The sequence below is a fragment of the Leucopleurus acutus genome (assembly GCF_964270905.1).
Source record: "Leucopleurus acutus genome assembly, chromosome: 11".
Taxonomy (NCBI): Eukaryota; Metazoa; Chordata; class Mammalia; order Artiodactyla; family Delphinidae; genus Leucopleurus; species Leucopleurus acutus.
The window spans coordinates 92,771,011-92,792,829 of NC_139152.1; the positions used below are offsets into that span (position 1 = coordinate 92,771,011).

Below are 21,819 nucleotides of genomic sequence, written 5' to 3' on the forward strand. Positions count from 1 at the left end.
AGAGACATGGCAGGTCACAAACAGGAACCAGAGTTAATTTCCATTATGACTGCTATCACTGGGACAGACCCAGAATCTGCCTACCGCCAAAGCCAGCACCCTGCACGGCACCCCCACTCCCACCAAGAGGGCGACTGAAAGAGGGCGATGACCCTCTGGGGCCCTGGAGCTGAAAGGAGCTGAGACCCCCGGGTGAGGGTGACAGTCAATGCCAGACCTCGGCCTGCAGCCCTGATGTAAGGGGCAACGAGGAACTTCTACGGGTCTTCAGTCAGGGGAGTGAAATGATGAAAGTGGTGTTTTAGGAAGATTAATCTGGCAGCAGAGACAGGATGGAAAACAGTCAAGCTCAGTGCAAAGAATTATGACCGCTTCCCGGCTTGCTGAGAGGAGGGTCATTAAAGGAAAGTGGCCTCGTTCTTGGCTCCCTGGGTGCCAAGCTCAGGGTTCCCGGCAGCTGGGAGGCGCTGGGTCTTTATCAAGAAGAGGCACCCAGGGCAGCCGGCAGGGGGCACTGTTTTTGCCAGGGACAGTAGCCATCACCAGGGAGCTCTGGCTGAGGAGCAAGGTGGACAGCGGGACAGGCAGCAAAGTCGAATCTGCTAGAATAAGGAGAGGGCCATCAGCCCCCTGGCCACGTGGCAGATTCCAAGCTGAGCACCTCAACTACGGCATGGGGTGGGCTCTTGCGGGGAGGTCCTTCGGGGAGGGCAGGACACCCACTGTCACAAGCACCAGCTCCCACCACCGGAGGCTGCTCTGGAAGCAGCAGCCAAAGTGTAAAGTGGTACCAGGGCTGCCCCGACCAAGAGCGGAATGAGCTGCTGCTTCTCCATTTTTCTCATTTTATTTAAAGCTGTCACGATAGATTGGAAGGGCTCAGGCCACTCTATCTTCTCCCATCTCCCGAGGAGACGGAGCCCGCGGCCAGGTTCCAGCGCGGGGAATGGTCCAGCCAGCCCCTCACACCAGCGCCTGGAAAACCTCCAGCTTCTCCCGGTACAGGTGGTGAAACTGCGTGGCCAGGTAGTGGAAGGGGGCTTTGTAGTTTTCCATCTCCTTCTGGAGAGACAAATTGAAGAAGTCAGTTGGTTGGTTTTAGGACTGTCACAGAGAGCTGGCATCGCCCGCTCTTCCCTCCTGCCAGGTGCTCCGCCCTCTGCCCCAACTTCTCCTTCCCACCACCCCCACCACTCAGGGCAGCTACTACCATTCCTCCCGTTTTACAAGAAGGAAACTGAGACGTGGAGAGGTTAAGGTCACGTGCCGAAAGCCACACACTTGCCCGTGATGGAGCTGGGTCTGAACCTAGACCTGTTCCTGCAGAGCCTGTACTTTTAGCCACTCTCACTCTGTGTGTGACAGGATGTTAAAATGAGACTGTTTCTTGCTTAGTTTTGACTGAGGCCCCAAAGGTCAAAGCAAAACAACCGATGGCAAGGACCTCCACACTCTGGAGGGAGGAGCAGACGGGATGGAGGTCGGGGAGCGCTGTGGCATTTCCCCCAGGATGCGGGCGCTTCTCCCTCATCCTGAGGTCAGTGGGAGGGTCCCAAGAGGAAGCCTGCAGCCCGGGGACTCAGGCCAGTGCTGGACCCGGGCCTGGGAAGCATCAGGGTGAGGCTGGGGTTGGCTGTCTGGATGGCCAAGCAGGAGAGTGCAGACTGGGGATGGGCTGCAATGCCTCCTCTGGCAAACTGGGGCTGCAGCAACGCTTCCCTGGACCAGCGGCGGGCCCAGCGGAAGCCCAGCCTGGAGCTGTCTTAAAGGGACTCTGCGGGGACAGCCTCCAGGAGGGTGATGGGTCCCAACAAGAATGGACGGCCCGGAATTGAGGTCACAGGAAAGGTGAGGAGGTGTCCTAGCCTGAGGAGGTGTCACCTGTGAGGTGGAAGCCGCAGGTGAGAAAGCGCCCCTGATGGGCGCAGGGAGGGCATCTCTGACACCTGGCAAGTCCAGAGGGGCCACAGCAGGTCCCAACAGAAGTGAGCTGGTGGGGAAGCACAGGTCCAGAAACACAGATGCAGCAGCCTGGCCCTGCTTCCCACAGCAGGCTCAGGAGGCGAAGCTGACTTTACGAATTTTGACAGTCACTCAGGACTGGGCATTTTAATAAGTGAAATAATGAATAATTTTGTGACCAAAGGTGACCAAAGGATGTTTTTATTATCTGAGAGAGATCAGAAAAGTTCTGGAACTTGCCCTAGGTTTTCTTCATCTGGTAGGAAGAACCAGCCCTATAGGGTGAGCCTGACAGGCTCTGGGAGAAAGAAAATGGTACCCTCTCCACTTAGCTATCGTTTCTCACTCTCTATGTGCGCATCCACGGGTATTTTCAATTTTTTTTTAAAGAAGTAAGTTGGCAGAAGAAAGCACCCACTACTTTCAAGACAGTAGCTCAAACTATGAATGCACAAGAACATGTGTGTACGGATTTTCGAACAATCCGTAGCTGGCGGCAAAAGTGCAGCCTTGATAAGAGGTAATGAAATATCCCCAACAAAACGGAAGGATTTCCAAACCAAAGGATGGAACGAAGTCGTCAAGCTCAGTGCCTTTGTTTTATAGACAGCGGTCTGGGGCCCAGGGGTGCAGTGGCCCAGCTGTTTTACGCAGAGCCCAGTCTAGAATTCAGATGCCCCAAATTTGAGAAGAGCAGCCTTTTCACTCTGCCAGCTGGGGTGACAGAAGCGCGCAAAAGGAAACCAGTTCCTGCAGAAAGTTACCGGACTTCCTGTCCCAAGGGTGGAGGAGAGAAGTCACCAAGAGCAGAACCAGAGGCGGCAGTGCCGAGAGGGTGCTGAGAAATGAGAGGACAGCTGGTGGCCCAGACGAGTGTCTATACTCAACTCATGACTGCCAAGGACCGGAAGGCTGTCACTCTTCAGCAGGACATAAGAAGAATAACTCAGTTATATTCGCAAGACACTTTTGACTGTACAGAGCATAACGTCCTAGGCTACGCCAAAGTCAAAGAGCAAAACGTTACGTCAGTTGCAAGTATAGTTAAGCACTGAATGGGAAGAGAATGAGGACTGCAAGGCGCATGCACAAGGATTTCTAACCGAGTCTGAAAGCTCTTGAAAGCCAGATCTTCGGAGAACGCAACATAAAAAGTAGGGAATTCAATGGAGGCAAGTCTCTTTATACACATGGAGTGCTCCTGAAATAGCAGATGTAAACAGAACCATTTTCCAAATGCATTAGGAGGGCTTGCTAATGATAGGAATGCTTTTGTTAAATGATGAATCATAATCTTGCTGACATCGTTTGACAGCTGTAGAGTAGGTCTGCTCTGCGTGAAGAATCTTTAGAGCGGGCTCAGACTAGTGCTTAATCTGGCCTAGAATTCTGCCCCTGAGACTCCCAAAGTAGGCTCTGTGGGAGGCCAGAGCCCCTTCTAGAAGGTTATCGAGCTGGACAGGCTGCCCTGTGTTCTAGTTCTGGTTCCACTGCTCATTAGCTGGGCAACCAGGGAAAGCAACACAGTCTTTCTGAGTCTGTTTGTCATCAGTAAGATACGGATAGCAGCAGGACTGCTGGAAGCCTAAATAGATAATGTGTGCAAGACACTTAGCACACAGTAGGTGCTCAACAAACCTCAGTTCCCTTCCCCTCACCTTCCTGCAAGGGAAGCCATCCCTATGGATCTTCCCTGAACTCGCTGTTATTTAACACTGTCCGACTTCTTGCAGTAATAAACAGTGCATTTTAACTGCTGTTTAAAGAAATGCTCTTAAATTTTTTGGTGTGAAAATGCCAAATATTGAGGGGTGTTAGAAAGTCAAAGAGAAACCACAAAGACCTCGAATAGCCAAAGTAATCCTGAAAGAGAACAAAGTTGGAGGCATCACATTTTTTGATTTCAAACCCTATTACAAAGCTATAATAATCAAAACAATACGGTCCTGGCATAAAAACAGACACGAAGACCAATGGAACAGAATTGAGAGCCCAGAAATAACTGCCCCACATATATGGTCATCTAATATTTGACAGTGGAGTCAGGAATACTCAATGGAGAAAAGATAATCTCTTCAATAAATGGTGCTGGGAAAACTGGATATTCACATGCAAAAGGATGACACTGGATTCCTATTTTACACCTCCCAGAAATTAACTCAAAATGGATTAAACAGTTGAACTTAAGACCTGAAACCAAAAAAACTCCTAGAAGAAAACATTGGGAAAAAGATCCTTGTCAGTAGTTTTGGCAATAATTTTATGAATATGACAACAAAAGCACAAGCAACAAAAGCATAAATCAATAAGTGGGACTACACCAACCAGAAAGCTTCTGCACAGCAAAGGAAACCATCAACAGAATGAAAAGGCAACCTGCAGAATGAGAGAAAATATTTGCAAACCACACATCTGATAAGGGGTTGATATCCAAAACATACAAGGAATTTGTGCAACTCAACAGCAAAAACACAAATACTCTGATTAAAAAATGGCCAAAGGACGAATAACAGATATTTTTACAAAGAAGATACTCGAACGGCCAACAAGTACCTGAAAAGGTACTCATAATAATTAACCGTCAGGGAAATGCAAATCGACCACAATGAGATGTCACTTCACACCTGTGAGGATGGCTATCATCAAAAAGACAAGAGCTAAGTGTTGGTAAGGATGTGGAGAAAAGGGAACCCTTGTGCACTGTTGGTGGGTATGAAAATTGGTGCAGCCACTATGGAACACAGTATGGAGGTTCCTCAAAAATTAAAAATAGAGCTGCCATATGACCCGGCAATCCCACTTCTGAGTGTGTAACCAAAGGAAACGAAATCACTTCCTTGGAGAGAGAGCTGCATCCCCATCTTCACTGCCAAGAGAATAGTCATGACAGTAGTCAAGACATGGAAACAACCTGAGTGTACACTGACGAATGAATGGATAAAGACAATGTGGTACACACACACACACACATGAATACTATTCAGCCATAAAAAAGATGGAAATCCTGCCACTTGTGACGATGTGGATGAACCCTGAGGATATTATGTTAAGTGAAATAAGCCAGCCGAGAAAGATAAATATTGTCATGTTCTCACTTATGCGTGGAATCTAACAAAAAACAAACTCAGAAACAGAGAGTAGACTGGTGGTTGCCAGGGGCGGTGGGGACGGGGGTGGGAGAAACGGGTGAAAGTGGTCAAAGGGTACAAAACCTCCAGTTTTAAAATGAGTATGTTCTGGGGACGGAATTATAAAGAAAAAAGAAAGTCAAACGGCCATGTAGGTACCTCCTTTAGGTCTGCAGGACAATTATGGCTGCATTTAGAAAGAGAGGAGGAGATGGGCTTGGTGTCAGGACTTGGCTGCGTTTCAAATGGCATTTGGTTATCTCCTTTTTAATTACAGCTTTCTTAACCAAGCTGCCGGGTGGTGCTTTTGTTGGCATCAACTCAGGGGGGGACTAGTTAACCTGCACAGTTAATACCAAGTGCTTAACTGCAGCCTCGTCAGACATCATTTATACCCTCCCGTTTCAATCGTGTAGTGGCAAACACCTAACCAGAGTTTAAACATGCAGCCCAGTGGCCTTTGGTGATGGAAGTGTTGGGAGTGGGTGTTAATTTCTGAGTTCCGTCAAGAGTTCCACGGAACGTGGGATATTGGGGTAAGGAGGCAACTTCATAAATGTGAATGGAGGAGGACGGAATAGGAAGATGATGTTTGCTGCGGGTGGTACAGCTCACTGCTTTGCTCAGAGGTGTCCTGCATAAGAGATGGGCAACCCTCTATATAGTAAAAGCCTGCTAATTGGAACTTCACTAATTTAGCATTTGTGATCGTTGGACCAGAGGCAAAACTGACATTTATCTCTGCACGATCTAGGAATACAAGGATTTAGTGAGTAATAATAGCATAAATGAGATTACTAGAGGGAATATTTATATTTAAAAAAGCTAACATTGACTGAGCATTTACTATGCCTCAGACCTCGTGCTAAGTGCTTTTATATTCACCATCTGACTTAATTCCCATACCTATTACTCAATGAGGGATATATTTTACTATCCCCACTTTATAGGTGAGGAACCTGAGGCACCAACAGGTTAAGTAACACCCCGAGCGGCCCACAGCTAGTCCCGCTATTCACCATCGGAGGTCAGAGCACCTGCCTGCACTCGCTGCTTTCCCTAAGGAAGCATGCCGCTTTGAGGGGGCTTAAGAAATTCACGTCCATACGGCAACCGAATAGCAGCATTTGTCAAATTTCACAGATGCGACAACAAGGGTGCCTGTAGCTTAAGGAGAGTTTGAGTAGAAAACGACCTCAGGGCTATTTATTAAGTAGCCCACTGACTCTCTGGGAGGACCAAGGAATCAGTCAGGGCCGGAGGCCACAAGGCCAGGAATGAAGTCCACGTTACCACCATGGACGTTTCAGGCTGTGCCGGACATGGCAAGTCTCCCCAGCAACCCCAGGAAGGGGCACTGCAGCTGGCACCTTGGTCCCTGCTGGCTCTGAAGTGGGCGTTTCTGGGCGGCTCCCGCGGGGGGGGTGTCTTCTCTTGACCCCCTTCCATAGTAGCACACGAGTGTTTCTGATTGGTGTAGCCTGGGTCACGTGCCTGCACCCTGGCTGCAGGGAGGCTGGGACCTCAGAACTCCCCACATAGGAGGGAGCTTCCCACAATACTGTGAACATGCCCAAATCATGATTATCGGGTACTGAAGGGGCCGGGAACAAATCCCTCTGACCGTCCCCCTTCCCAAGGGCTCTTGCTGAATATACCAGAGACACTCTATGGCCTGGTGTCACCCTGGGGCTGCGGCACGGTGGGGGCAGGGAGCACGGGAACCAGAAGTCAGGGATCCTAGTCCTGGCTCAACCCTTCATGAGTCAACGTGACTCACGGGCCAGTCACTTCACCCCAACACAAAGTGGGGAACGGGGGCCAGCTCCTGGATCATGGGGCTGCTTTTGAGAGTCTATGAAATAATGTGCCAACAACACTGTAACCCAAGATGTCTCATGCCAACATCAAGTGTCACTGTAACTGAACACAACACACTTGTGTTTCTTCCTAATTGAGATGCAGCTTTTCCCAGGGCCGGCTGGCTGGCTGATCTGCTTGTTTGTAACCCACGAGTGACTCCTGCTATACTGAGAAGAGATCTTGGGCTAAGGGTGTAAACATCAGCTCCAAATTAGGCTCTGCATATGGTGGACTACCAACTCGATGCATGGGAGGTCATGTGAGAAACCGCTTCCAGCCGAGGTCTGCTCCAGACTTGGCTACGGTGCAGGCGGAAATACTTACCACGGATGTTTCAAAACATTCCAGGCCTTGGCCCAGTGCCCATGCCCGGGTCTGGGCCGACTCCACCACTCGCCTGCTGGCCAGGTCTGTCTTGTTCCCCACCAGTACACCTGCTCGAGAGAAACAATCGGAGCGTCGCATTTAACCGTGGCCGTCTGGGAGGACAGCTGGAGAGATAAAAGAGCAAGCAGCCTAATTCCGAGGTGTGTAAAACCTCATCTGAGAGAGGCTCCCCGATCCGAGGTGATGAGCACGACCGGAGACCCCGCACCGGCCCCCGAGGGCCGCAGCGGAGCGGGAGGCCGGCCCTTTGCACCTGCAGCTTTCGCTCAGCCCCTCTGCTAGACCTCCTGGGTACCTGTCCGCCTCCTCTCCCTAAGGCTGCAAACCGCGAAGGCGAGGACCAAACTGATGTGAGCATTTGCGATCACTTCTAGCACATGGAGCAAACTTTCAAAACGGTCATTAACGCTAATCTGAGGGCTGGGCTCAGAGTCAGGCATTCAGAGGTAATTTGGTTCTGTTGCCAGCTGCATCCGCTGCGGCTAATTTTTGAGCCTGTCTCTGGAGATCGCTTTCCCTGGTCTCTAATGAGGAGAATTTGTTGATCTCACATAGGGATGAAAAATAAACTGATTGAGAGCATTCAGAAGTGAAAACGGGCCTTGCATGTTTACTGGTGCCCCACATACAGGAGAAAATGAGGACTGCTTCCCTGGGGTTAGCTTTCCGGAAATAACAACTCATATTCCTATCACAGCACCTTCCCCCTTATTATCTTGAGTCACCCCATAACCCTGCTGGGGGGCGTCAGCAGGCCCATTTTACAGACTCACAGAGGGGGGGCAACTCACTGAGGTTTCCACGGTTGGTGAGGCAGAGCCAGGGTACAGTCTAGACCATCACACTCAAAGACCAGGGCACCCTTTTTCTGCACCCACAGCCATTTCTGCAGTGACCTTGCGCTCTTGAACTTGAAGGTCAGAGGTGCTGCTGGGAACCCCGGATGCCTGCAGCTCGTACCTGGGAGGGTGGCGCCTGGCATCTGTGACCGAGCCTTCTCCAGCCACTTGCTGCAGTTGGTGAAGGACTGCTCGTTGGTCACGTCGTAGACGAGACACAAGACGTTGGGACTCTCCCACTGTGCAAGGGGGACAGGATGGGGACACGTCACTGACAGCGAAAGTGACTTCTAGACTGGGAGGAAATGTGGCCTTCTAAGGGAAGGGACACGTGGGCAGAGGGAAGTGAAAAATTCTAAAGGGGATGTGAATCAGAAAACAGAGCCACATCCACAGAAGAAAAGGATTCACCCACAGGAACGAATGGGAGGGCTGGGCGAAGTGGCGGGGAAGGCCTAGGTCTGGGATGGTGACGGTGAGGGTGAGAGCTCGCATCCGTGCCAGGCGTTTTCTGGGCATCATCGTGAAACCCCCCAACTTTGCAGGGCTGGTCTGAAGATCCCTACTGTGTAGCTGAAGAAACTGAGTTCAGAGAGGGTGACTGACTTGCCCAAGTCACGCGGGCTTTAAACACCAGGGCGGGGCTGAGGCTTTTCTCTACCCAGAAACGCTTTGCCTGCCCCGGTTCCATCAACTCATTCTTCTACTCATTCTCATCGAGGGCCCACTATTACGCAAGGTGATATGTTTTCTGCTTTGCAGGCCTGAAAGAGCATCCTTTTTTCATTAGCCACTCACTGGAAGCTGGTTTGCGTACATTTTCCTAATAAGGGCCGGCTTTTCAAAAGGCAAAGGGCACTTCCTGCTTCTCCTGCAGTGTATCAGCCCTAATCCAAACCAGACCAGCAACTGCACAGGGTTCGCTGTCCCAATGAAGAACCAGTGCTATGCTCTCAGGGGCTGGCACCTTCAGGGGCTGCTCAGACCCCTGGGCCATCCTGCTGCCTGGCACGGGGCCGCGGGGCAGCCCTGCTTAGGCCGTGAGGCTAGTCCTGGTGCGTGTGACTCTTGGCGATGCCCCGGTCTCTGGGGACCCCCATCCTGCACAATTAGAGGCTGGTTCATCTCTGGGGTGTTGTCACCTCCCAGGGTGTGAGGGAGAATCCTTTTCCCTCCAGCTGTCCTTGGAAGGTCAGCCCAGAACTGGCTCTGGAGGCCTCACCCTCCTGCCCCTGAGGCAACACTGCCTCCCCTCCTGGAGGTGCCCAGAATGGGAGGAGCTTGGATTAAATTGATGATCCCTTCACACCTTCACTCCACAGACCACAGAGCTCTAGCTAGAGTCACACTGACCACCCCTGTGCACATGCAGGAGAGATCTCCTTCCTCCAGGCCCCAGTGAGGGGACCCAGCATGGGCAGCGTGTGACCCTGACTCGTCCAGACACATCATCTCTTCCGCTGGGCAGCGCCGGACAGTGTACAAGGGAGCCGCGTGGGAAAACACCAAGAACTGATGTGTGAGGCCAGCCCTGTGTTAAATTACCATCATTAGATCTATTTCTCTTAGGCGAAAAAAAAGGGTGGCAGCAAACAGTTTCTATTAAAATGTAGCTGTTCTTGGAAGGCAGGGGAGGGCTCTGGAGACCTCAAACCTTCTAAGTAGCTCACTGGCCCACATTAGCGGAACCGTTACCTTGGAAGGAACAGCAAGCTGGATCCTAAGAGGAAGGCTGCGCGGGCTGGAGGAGCCTGGGATGGCAGCAGGGGCAGGTCCCAGAGCAATCCTAGGTGGGACCAGGGGGTGGGCTGGGAAGGTAAGCCTCACTGTGGGGCCTCTAGGGCACCCCCTAGCGGGGAAGGAAATCTTTGCTCCAGACCCAGGAGGCGGAGGAGGGCTCAAAGAACACCCTCAGGAGGGGGTTGCTCCAGAGAAGGGAGGCCCCGGAGTGGGGGGCTGCGAGGACCGAGGTGCACGGCTCTGGTGCATTGGGAGTCAGCCATTCCAGGGCCGGGGGGGGGGAAGCAATCACGAATCACATGCAAGAGCTGCTCCTACCTGCCAAGGGGCCCCCAACCCCAAGGCTGGGAGGAACACCCCTTACAGGATGTTGCCATGGTAGCTTCTCCTGGTGGCTGTAGTGAAGTGAAATTTCTGTGAGGGCATTGTTAAGGGGCAAACCTTTGGCGGGAGGTGGTGGTGATAGGAAAAAGACTGAATGCTACTTGCCAGTTTATCCAGCATTTCAGAAAACAGCTCCTTGCCGGCCGAGTCAAGAATGAAGAGTTCCTGGAATCAGAAAGACAGGTCCCAGGAAAGCCTGCACATGGGGAAACCCCTGTCTGCAAATCCCCGCTAGGACTCCCGGCGCACCTTCAGGGTGACACACGCATGCACACGTGCACACACATTTGTCTTTTGTCCGAGGCACGAGGAAGACGGTGGGAGGAGGAACAACGGTTTCCCACCCCAACTGGCTCTTTCTGGGCGGCATCTCACCCCTCCTAACCCCGAGTGCAAAAATACCAGGAACAAGCCGACTTCCCACCTGGCAGAACAGAATGCCAGACAGGCTGACAAGTGCTCTGTTTTCCAAAAGGGCATTCTGCACTTTGTTAACGAAATTGATTTTCAAATCTTAAAATGATCCTTTTTAAAGGAGGTCACCGAGGAGGCCTGGGGAAGGCATTTGAAGTAGGACAGTCTGTCGTGGTTCTGGGTGGCTGAGGTGTGATTCTAGCAGAGGGCGCAGGGTGACCCTTCCTGCCCGTGTCCGAACCTTCACCGGCCCAGGTGAGAGCCCCTCCCCAATGCTGCCATTCCAGGAAGTCTCCCCTAAGTTCCCCGTTAATTTCCTGCTGGCTCGGGCCTCTGGCTCATGCCGTCTGAAGGTCAGCGGCCTCCTCTGCTTTGCACGCTGGCTGCGGTGCATTCATCTTACCCCTTCTCACTGTATCCAGGGTACTTAAAATTGCCTTTTGCTCATGGACCTCCTTAAGAATCTAGCAATTCTCAAGGCTTCTCTCCAGAAAAGCACATGCAAACCTAGCATCTTGCAATTCAATTTCAAGGGTCGAGGCTTCCCACAGAGGGACCCAGGTTAGGAACCTCAATACTCGGTAAGTTCTGAGGGTAAGACCCAGAGCCCAGTCTTCCTCACGTCTTCTTCCTCATCCCTTCCATACAATGCTTCCCGTGTTCCCCCCAGCCTGTTCCTGAATGCTCAGACAAGTCTAGGCCAAGTCCTGGCACTTTTAGGTAGCTAGTCAGACATGAGTGGGTCTTGCCCCACCCTGGACGGGGTCATCTTTCCCTCCCCAACCTGGACACTAGTGATCAGAACCCACCCAGAGATCCTCCCTCTTCTAGTCAAGGACCACCAGCCTTATCAGGACCAAGCAAGATAAACCTACCAGCACAGGTCGGTGCAGGTGCACCAAGACCTAAAAGGTGCCTCAAGGTAACCTGGGGTTCATTATGCCGTATTTGTAATACATTAGCATTGCGGTTTGGGTGCTCGTGCGCAAGCGCCTGTGCACTAGGAGAAAAGTTACGGGACCTAAAGCTGTCAATCAACTTGTCAGTCAAATGACGCAGGACACAGGGAGGGACCACCACTCTCAAAAGCCCAACCCTACCCCACTGCGGGCTGCTTCTGGTTTCCAGACAGCCCACTCTCATTCGTTCTTGGGAGTGCACTCTTGCTCTGCTTAAGAAAACTCTTAGTACTTAAAACCATTCTATGTCTCTCGACTGAAATCTCTCCCTGGAGAAGGCAAGAACTGAGGAAATCACTGCCCTGGTGACAGCACTGCCTCGCTCCGTGACCACGGAGCCCTCGGGCGCAGCTGGGGCAGCACTGAGCCCCCTTGGGGCGAGGGCACCACTCACCACACTGTCCCCTGTGTCAGGGACTGGCACCGTCTTCACCACCAGATCCACCCCTGTTGTCTGTGGAGGAAAAGGGAGAACACGCACGTCAGGGGTCCCAAGGGGACGCATGTCCCCGGCTCAAGTGTCTGTGCTCTGGACTCACTTCTGATGTGGAAGTCAGAGACGCCCTAGTCTCGTCCAACCCCCTGCCCACGAGCGAGCTGTACACGGTGACCAGCCAGCCACCGGCCAGTCTGCTCCACACACTGCCCCGTGCCCCGTGGCTTATGGCCATACGGTCAGGCCTCTTAGGGCTTCTTAAGGACCTTTGGAAAGTCACTGCCCCAGGGTTATCTGATCACTTGTCTTCAAGCCTCCGCCAGGCCTATGATGCCCACATCTCACCAGGGTGTAGTTCTTCTGGAAATGGGCTCCGTCGCTGCGGAAGATCTGGGCCAGGGCGGTCTTGCCCACGGTTGGGTCTCCTGTGAGATCAGAGTAGAAGAAAAACACCGCTTTCATCCTAAGCTGACTGGAGGCTCTCCCATTCCAGAACACTGGTCTAGAAACCGAAAACCTCAATGAGTTCTCAGGGAAAAGGTGACTGATTCTCAAGGGTACTTGCTTCGGGGTCGCTGGCAGGGCAGCGGGTCTGTGAGACCGATCTTCCAAACCCATGATGGCCAGTCTCTTTTCTTCCGGGCTAATCCTTTCATCTACAGAAACCCACCCAGAAGGTAACAGAGCTGAAGGAGGGCTTCTGAGCATTGGAAATAGAACTGACACTCTTCCACTGAAACACACCCGACGGGGAAAACCTGTCCCTTTCAAACTTGAAATTACTTTGAAGTCTTGAAGGTAAGGAAGTGTGACCAGGTACAGACTTACAGGTTCAGCTCTCTAATGGAACCACTTTGAGTCTACAGCGTCCATCCTGAGAATCCTGCATACTTTTCTGGGGTGGGGGGGAGAGGGTGAGAGTTGGGTGGGTTTCTACATTTAGGAGAAACAAAACGTCAGGGGCTGCATTTGCCATCCTGAAGCCCATTTCCAAGTGACATTTTCCACCTCCACCTCCTGGTAACCTGCGACCACTGCGGGCCCATCTTCCCAGGGCCTCTCCTCTAAGTCTATCGGCAACAGCCACTGGTTCCTCTAAGCCCGTCTCATACCTACCGGCTCCATCTTCTCGGCTTTCCTTTGTTAGTGGAGAGCCCCATAAACGGGTACCTGGAAACTAAAGATCTATGTCACAGTTTCAAGTCTGAGACCTGGACCTTTCACCAGGTGGTCAGGGGCAATTTATTCTGGAGTTCTCTCCGGACCCCCAAGGGTGCTGGAGGCTCTCCGTGCCCATCCTTAATTCTCCTGCACCCTCCCCACGTCCCCACCGGTGGCTCTGCGTGGCTTCCTTTGATGCCACACTGTGTTCATCTGCAAGACCTTTTCCACCTTGAGAGTCTCACACTGATTCTCCCTCCATCACCCAGCGCCCTGGCACAACACCTGTCTGCTGCTTTCTCACCCCCTTGATCCTCAGCAAAATCACCACGCTCGCATCCTTCTGCCTTGCGTCCCTCGATGCAATCGTCTCACCTTCACCCCGTTTTACAGGCGGCTTCAACTCGCCTCTTTACTTGACTCCTCGATAGCCTGCCGCCCTGTTCACTTTTCAGTTTTGACTTTTCTCACCTATAATTTTCTCTTGGGAGACAATTATTTGCCTACTCGTGGCATTTCATTTCACGTTAACTCCTCCAGGTCTGAGTGAGCTAGTCAGGTCTTGCTTTTCTCTTTGCCTCTGTCATGGACCCATTCATACAATCTCCTTCGCTCCTTCCCAGCCCCCAGGTCCCAGCCTCCACCCCCTGCCCCCCCCGGGGACTATCATTAACCTCATTTGACAGATGAAGATACTGAGGCTCAGAGAAGTTGGGTAACCTGCCTAGGATTCCAACATGGCCCTCTCTCCCCCAGATCCCACTCCTCTCCTAGAGCTCAGGGACCCTTCTGACCCATTTCTAACACTGCCCCTGCAGGTCTTCATCCCCGCAGCCTTCCGGGACACCGGGGGGGGGGGGGACCGTGGGCTGGACTTTCACTGGGTACCCATCCATCTCAGGGCAAACAGAGCACATCTTGTGCAATGACTGCATCCACCCTCCCGACTTCAATTTTGCTTCTGAATCCGCTTGGAAATTGGCTCTTCCCGCTTGTGAAATTCCCTACAGATTTGTTCCGGTTAATTTCATAACTCTTGCTTCCGACTGTCAGTCAGAGTCACCCACACTCCTGGAAAACCTCCTGTGTCGGCTGAGGAGGGATCCGAGCGAGCCCAGGAAGGCGAGACCACTGAGAAAACACATCTGCAGGGCAACAAGATGACAAGTGCAAATTCAAGGAGCACAAGCTGAGAATCGAGGCGTCTGAGGGTGCAGGGAGGAGAGAAGCTGATGAGGGCTTTCGTCAGCGGGGAGGACTTCCCTGGAGGAGGCTGAGCCCAGGGGTGGCGGCGGGGGGGGGGGTGCTCTGCTTGCTGGAGAGGGTACCATCTGCAAGGGCACGATGCGAGGTCACCTGTGACCTCAGAGTCGCCAAGCCCAGCGGTTTTTCCTCAGCTCTCACGCTCCCCAGTGCCTCTGAAGCAGCATCCCGCCCCCGGCAGCCCTCCGGCCCCGGGGACCCTGCACCGGCCTGGTCCTCCGGCTGCTCTGCCTGCCTCCCAGATGTGGACACTCCTGTGGGCCTGTCCTTGGTCCTCTGTTCCCACCTACTCGGTCCCACTTACTCTCGTTACCTCGACTGTCACTTCTCGTGCCAGGGTCCCTCTCCCAAGCTTTGTGTTTCCCACACCCTATGGGTGTTTCCACTGGAACGTCAGGCTTTCCACCGGATCTCAGCGCCCACAGCCAGGCTGGGTCCCGAGCAGGCTCACCCATTTATCTTCCTTGTTCTCTGCACCAATCTCGATGTCCCCAGACTTCACCCACGGTCACCTCTGAAGGCTCCTTTTCCTTCCTCCCAAGTCCAGTCAGCCTCTTCTTTCCTTGCGTCATTCTCTGTGTCTCCAGCCCGCATCTCCTTTGTTGTCAGGACCAACACTGCCCTGGTCCCCTCAAACTTCAGCCTGGGCCCCGGCCTCAGCCGCGAGCCCACCCACCCATGCTCTGCCTTGTGGCGCTGGAGCCGGGGCTCTGCACACGCTTCTCTTTTGCCAGGGACTTCCCGTCAGGCTCTGCCGATGTGAGTTCAAGAGTCAGGCTGGAAGGCTGGGGGCGGGGCGGGAGGGGGGGCTTGCTCCTTCCCCCTGGCTTTGCTGTTTCTCTTAGTGTTATCCTACTGATGGCCTTGACCCAGCAACAAAGGTTAGTCGCTGCCTCCAACTGGGTTTTGTGTTTTTGCACTTCTGGACCAGCCTCAGAGACACCAGCGTCAGCGGGCAGCGTCCCCTTCTCAGAGATCTGCGGCTCAGCTCCCAGCACCCTCCTGCGCTTTGAGGTTCTGACAACCTGCCGTCTTCCCTCTTGTCCCGCAGCCCTGGGATGAGGCTCCTTCCTGCAGTTACTCTCCGTGCTGCCTTACTGTCCCCTTTGGTCTTTCCAGTCCTCCAGTACCTGTTTAATGAGCACCCCACGCTAAATCCTCACTGTCGAGATACCTGTGTAGTTTCGCTTTTTGCCTGGGCCCTGCCTCGTGTGGCGCTTGGTACCAGGAGTGGCCTCACGACGCAGACCCTCAGGATGGTCTGGAATTGGTTTGGCGGTTTCCCACCCTAAACACGGGGCTGGGCTCCTGGCCAGTGGGCAATGGGTCCTAGTGATGGGGGGCACGTGCTGGCATCACACACTGGGCACCACCCCAGCCAGGCAGTGCCCCCTCCTCAGAGGTCTGGATCCCAGCCCAGGGTTGGGGGAGGTTCTTCTTCAAGCTTCTGACAACCTGACCGCCACCCACCAATTCTGTGTCATCACAACGTTGTCTTCCGGCTTTTTCAGTTCTCTGACACACGCTGAACCAATTCCATACATTAAACTCTCTCTGTTGAAATGCCTAATGTATTTTCTGTTTTCTTGACTAGGTCTGGACTGAAAACACCTCCCAACTGGCCCTCTCTCCTTTTTGTTTTTCTCCCTCCTCTAACCCACTCTGAGCTTGGCATCAACAGACAGATCTTCATAAAACAGTGCTTTCCTCCGGCGACGCTCTCACACAGAGCCTGTCAAAGGATTCTTTCCGCCATACGCCCCTCCCCACCTTCCGACTCTGTCTCTGACTATCCCTTACACAAAATCTGGGCTCTACAGTCCTGTTCTCTTGATCCCTGAAAATTCCTCGAAGATAACCTCCTTTCAGGTCACCCTAATCCAAATCCTAATCCTGCCCAGTCTCTGCCAGGCAAAGCTCCAACGTGGCCTTCCTGCCCAGCCTCTGAAGGTCGTTTCTCGCTCCTTTGTCTTTACCTGCATGGCGAGTGCAGCTCACTGCTGGTGGCATGAGACTTGACATCAGAGCAGCCCTCCAGGGAGCCAGGTTTATCATCCCCATGTATGTCAAGAGGCAGTAAGTACAGCATGGCACTCAGGGCACAGAGTACAGCTCCATCGCTTACGAGCTGTATGACCTTGGGTCAGTAATCTCTCTGGGCCTCAGTTGCCACATCTACAAGATGGGGATAACAGCTTCTATCTCATAGAATTGTTATGAGGATTTAATGAGTTAACATGTACAGTGCCTGATATATATTAAGTAATATTTACGTGATTTGGAAGCACATAAAATATAGATAAATGTTAAGTGTTGTTTTCTCTCCATCTGAATCAGAACAACTAGCAGCTGTGCCTTGAGGTATTTCTCTGGGATCAAAGGGCATTCGATTCCTGTTTCTTGCGTTATAAGCTATTATGCACAGCTCAGCACTTCCTTGAGTGCGGGGGCTGGCCGGGTTCACCCTTGTGCTCCCAGTGCACCTTGCGTGGCAACTCACATATACTAGGTGCTCAGTAAATATGTGGACTGAATAAGCACTTGAATTATCAGGTCCCTCGGTGACTAGTTATGTGAGAGAAAAAAGGCAGATTGACTCCATTTTAAACAGTCGGGGGACTTCCCTGGTGGCGCAGCGGTTAAGAGTTGCGCTCCCAATGCAGGGGGCCCAGGTTCAATCCCTGGTCAGGGAACTAGATGCCACGTGCATGCCGCAACCAAGAATTCACATGCCACAACTAAGGAGCCGGTGATCCACAACTAAGGAGCACATGTGCCGCAACTAAGGAGCCCACAAGCCGCAACTAAGGAGCACACCTGCTGCCACTAAGACCTGGCACAACCAAATAAATAAATTAAATAAATATTTTTTAAAATGTGGTGTTTGTTTTAAAAAATAAGATAAAATAAAGAGTTGGCCAGTGAGGGGGCCTGTGTGGTGAGGGTGGGGTGAAGAATGAGGTTTTGATGGGTGGTGGAGGTAGGGCTGTGTGCAGTGATTCATTCTGCTGAGGTCTTTTGGCCCCTGAAAACTTCCAAGAGGAGATAGATACCCTTGAGGCCTCAAAAGGAGGCTTCAGATTGAGGGCTAGGTTGGAGTTCAGGAATGACTTCCTAGGCAGTGGATGAAATCAGGTAAAACTAGTACCTGAGGGTGTGGGTATAAAGAAGGGCAAGGAGTCTCGAGTTGAGGCCTGAGGATGGTAGAGTGTGGGGCTAAGAACAAAGCCCTGGAAATCATATCACCTGAATCTAGATCCCAGCTCAGCCAAATCCAGCTGTGTGACCCAGGGCAAGTGTCCTAACCTCTCTGGGTCTCAGCTGCCCCATCTGTAGAGGAGAATGACAATAATCCTGACCACATAGGGTTGTTGAGATGACCCGTGGTGAGGGTCTAGCACAGTGCTGACACATAGATGGTGCTCAGTAAGTCAGCCTCGTGATGGGAGTTGATTTAAAAAAGAAATAGGAGAAAGAACAGTCAGAGAGAGAGGCCCATTTAGAAAAAAAAAAATCTAACTTCAGAGAAAAACGATCCCACCTTATCCATGAGGAAACTGAAGCTCAGAGAAGTGCTTTGTCCAAGAGGACACAGCCAATCTGAGGAACAGCAGAATTAATTTTGTTACACAATACTGCCCCCACTGGAAACTAGAGACTGCTCTTGAGAACCACTAATGTCTTTTGCTCAGTATGATACGATTGACTATGGTCAGTCAACTTTCTGTGTGACCCTTTTATTTCCAAATTGGAAAAGTCATTAAAAATACCATCCTTTTTGGTCTGGAAGAGAGGAATCAAAAAAAGGGATCTCTTTCTCCTCTGCATAATTTCTCACTGCTTCTTTCCTGAACTGGTCAGATAAACCAAGAAAGGTCACAAGTTTCAACAGTAACACAAGTTAAGAATTTTGGAGGTAGGAAGTTAGGAATTTTCGGCCGAGCTCGGGGTTGAAATCCTGCCTATGACCTTCCTTCGCTAGGGGGTGACCTTGGGCAAGAGACTTCACCTCAGTGCCTCGGTAAAGTCAGAACAATCCGGCACTTACCCCAGGGTGCTACCTACTGTGACAGGATTAAATGAAATGCACGAGCCTGACAAGCAGTAAGGACTCAGGAAAGTACATCTGTGCTCTGTGGTCCCAGGTCCATAATGCAGGCAAATGTTTTTCTAAATGAGCAGTGTGCATGCCGCACAGGCATTCATTCGACAAACATTTATTGAGTACTTACTATGTTCTACATATATGTCCTGGGTGCTTGGGCTGTATCAGTCAGCAAAACAAACATTCCCACTTTGGGGGGATTCAACACTTATGTCCTGCTGACCATGAGGCAGCACTGTAACTTTGGATCTTAAAGTCAACACACATAGCTTTTTGTAAACTCTGGTCAACTGTACATTACTGTCTCCTATCCCTGTCTGCATAAGACTGGGGTCAGGAAAAAAAATCCCACAAGTAAAGACCACCAAAGTCATGATGCCTAACTTTGGGGTACAGCACCTGGTTTAGTTGAAGCGCTTATGGTGTGCTTAGCCTCATTTTCTTAACAAGTCTACTCGTCCTGAGTACAGCTCTAATTGGTGACGGTGGTCTCAGAGTATGACAGGGAGCGAAGGAAGCCACCTGGAGCTACCAATGTGCTCTGGAAGACAATTCTTCCACGCCTAATGAAATTTACTCTATCAGTAATTGCATTAACTCGCCTTTGCGAGACACAAAGGGAAAGAGGGTAGACGATTTACGTGAACAAAAGCTCTCGACAATTTATGAAGTCTCTGGACTCCGGAGACTGTATTCACCCGCAAGTTTTCAGACTCACCTGCCAGGATGCATTTGGCTGCCAGCTTCACCATGGTAACCAACCACCTCCACGGACCAGACAGAAGAGCGGCTGCTGGAGGCGTTGGTGGCCCTGTCTGGGAAGGAGAGTGGGGAGGGCTAGCGCTCAAGGGGCCTGTGGCCGCGGTGGGGACAAGGACAATGGGGCCTGGACCCTCCGGACAGCCCGCGGGGAGGATATCGGGCGCTAGGGTCGCAGAGGGGCTCACAGGAGCGCCAGATGGGGCCAGGTTTAAGGCCTCAGAAGGCAGCCTGGAAGGTGCCAGCGAGGCGATGCGGCTCTCGTACTCGGCCCAGCCCCTGGCAGTGAGGTCCGGGAATAGTGACCCAGCAACCCTCCAGCCGCAAGCACGGAGACAGACGCGCTCTCCAGGAAACCATAGCCCGCCCGCCCCGCCTCCTCATCGTCGCCCTCCTCCTCGTTGACCGTCGATTGGCTGCCATCAAAAGCTCCCACCCCGAAGGCTCACGGAGACCAGTGGGAGGAGGGGGCGTGGCTAACAACATTTCCTCGCAGGATAATTCGTAGTAGTATCTGCTCTTCAAGCTTATCTCGCTTGACTAATAGTTGTAGGAGATGTCAATCATCTCCGCCTCCCGCCCCCGCACAGCCTGAAAGTTCAGGGAAAAGCAGTTCCAACGTCGTGTATCCAGAGGCGGTGTTAAAAGAAGCTTTCTGATTGGCCAGAGACTGGCTTGGACCATCTTCGGGAGGAATGGGGACTCGTCGTATCCTCCTGCCCTTCTGGAGGTGGGTTCGCCCACGAAGTGGGCCGGTCGGGAGCGCGGGAGGCTGGAGCGTCGCTTGCCCCGTGGACAAGGTGCTGTTGCCCAGGCGGAGCTTTGAGCTGGTTTGACTTCGCCGAGGTTCTTGTCGCTCCCCCAAGTCCCAGATTCCGGGGAGGGCGGCCGTACGGTGCATCAATCTCGCAGGGGAATCTGATTTTTAAAGCCCAGGGATATTATGCGCTTTAAAATGTAAAATATGAAAGTGTTAAAAGTGACGTCTGTGGAACAAAGACAAGTGAGGGATGTAGAGGAGTCGTTGGACTCAGGAACTGGAGGCTGTACTTTCCTCTGAGTCCAGCCCCTCTTGTAAAATGGACGATGTGTCGCATACCACATACGGAATGAAAGCGAGCCTCCAGGACACTTCCCATCCCACAGGGAGGCTCCGGATATATCTGTGGACTTTCCGGGGAGGCCCCTCTTGCTGGCGGTCAGGAACCCCAGTCTGCAGTCACTGCTGTCTTCCTGACCTGGGCAAGTCGCCTCACTCCTGAGCCTGGTTCCTCATTTTTAAAAGAGGCTAGGGGAACCCACCTTCTGAGGTTGTCCTGAGGCTTAGAAGAGAGAACATCTGTAGGTGCCTGGGACATAGCTCAACGGTGACGAATGGATGAATGAGAAGAGATTTATCTGACAGATTGGGTTTATCATCACTGTCATATGTTGGCCAGATGCATGCACCCCTCTTCTCACTCTCGCTGGTTCCCCTGGGATGGCTGGTGCTGGAAGGGAAGAGCAGCCCCTCAGGGAAGACGCCTGCCCCCAGGATTCGCCATCACATGCCTTTCATTTGGCTACCAGCCTTGTGCAGGGCAATGAACACACACACGCTCTATAAATCGCTGTGAATGCTTCAGCCTTGAATGGGGAGTGAAACAGTGCGAGTTGTCTGGAATTTTCTTTCCTTGGCAGTCATTCGTGGTGGTGTGGTTAAGACCTGTCTCCTGCATTTCCCTTACCTACTTGTCTTCTTTGGAGACATCGGGCAAGTCTGTCTCAGACACCCCAGGCCTCGGTGAGTCACGAAGTCTCTGCCTGGTCTTCCTGCCTTCCCCTCCATTCTGTCCTGTCAATCCCTTAAAGGACCTCTTGAGTGAGTCACCCTCCTGAGGCAGCTCATGGGGCTCAGACGCTGAGATCTGGGAGCCTCAGTTTCCTCATCTGCGAGGGGCGGGGGTGGTAATAATCGCACCTCCCTCCTAGGGCTGTCCTCCTCGGCACCACATCTGCTCGGGCCCTTTCCTTGCTGCTCCTGTGTGCGACTTTGGTCAGCACCATTGTAAGCATTTTGGATCTTCCCAGAGAGGTGGTAAACCCCATACGATGAATTCTACTACCTCACTCCACCATCCCAAGGGCCTTCTATACACCATTGATGACGAAACGAAAGCAGCATGACTGTCACTGGGTTCTAGGTGATCAGAGAGTTTGGGAGCCCTGAGGGCCCTTGAGAAATTCTAGTCTCACCCCTCCCTGAGCAGCTATAACACAGCTGGCGTTTGCTGAGCACACACCGAGTGCTGGCCTCATTCTGATTGCTTTAAAGAATTCATTAATTTAATATTCATGTGCTTATTTGATAGTCACAGTAACCCCTGTGAGGCTTGCATCATCCCTGTTTGATAAACAGGGAGACTGAGGCCCAAATGAG

General features: G+C 52.2%; 2 protein-coding genes across 2 annotated transcripts in view; both read right to left on the minus strand.

Moving 5' to 3' along the window:
• Positions 1-846: 846 nt before the first annotated feature.
• On the minus strand, positions 847-19,762 carry IFT27 (intraflagellar transport 27). The gene is made up of 7 exons (XM_082850361.1): positions 19,360-19,762; positions 12,458-12,537; positions 12,071-12,130; positions 10,409-10,468; positions 8,301-8,418; positions 7,278-7,387; positions 847-1,062 (listed from the first exon to the last, which is right to left on the minus strand). The coding sequence occupies exons 1-7, from the start codon at positions 19,391-19,393 to the stop codon at positions 964-966; spliced, it is 561 nt and encodes a 186-aa protein (XP_082706487.1). The 5' UTR covers positions 19,394-19,762; the 3' UTR covers positions 847-963.
• The window catches only part of PVALB (parvalbumin), a gene marked incomplete at both ends in the record, with an annotated part of 37,165 nt that continues 34,831 nt past the window's right edge, over positions 19,486-21,819 (minus strand). Inside the window, 3 exons of the mRNA XM_082849504.1 lie at positions 19,486-19,494; positions 19,589-19,679; positions 19,742-19,844. Of these exons, the coding sequence (XP_082705630.1) occupies positions 19,486-19,494; positions 19,589-19,679; positions 19,742-19,844 (203 nt within the window). The remainder of the gene's footprint in view (positions 19,495-19,588; positions 19,680-19,741; positions 19,845-21,819) is intronic.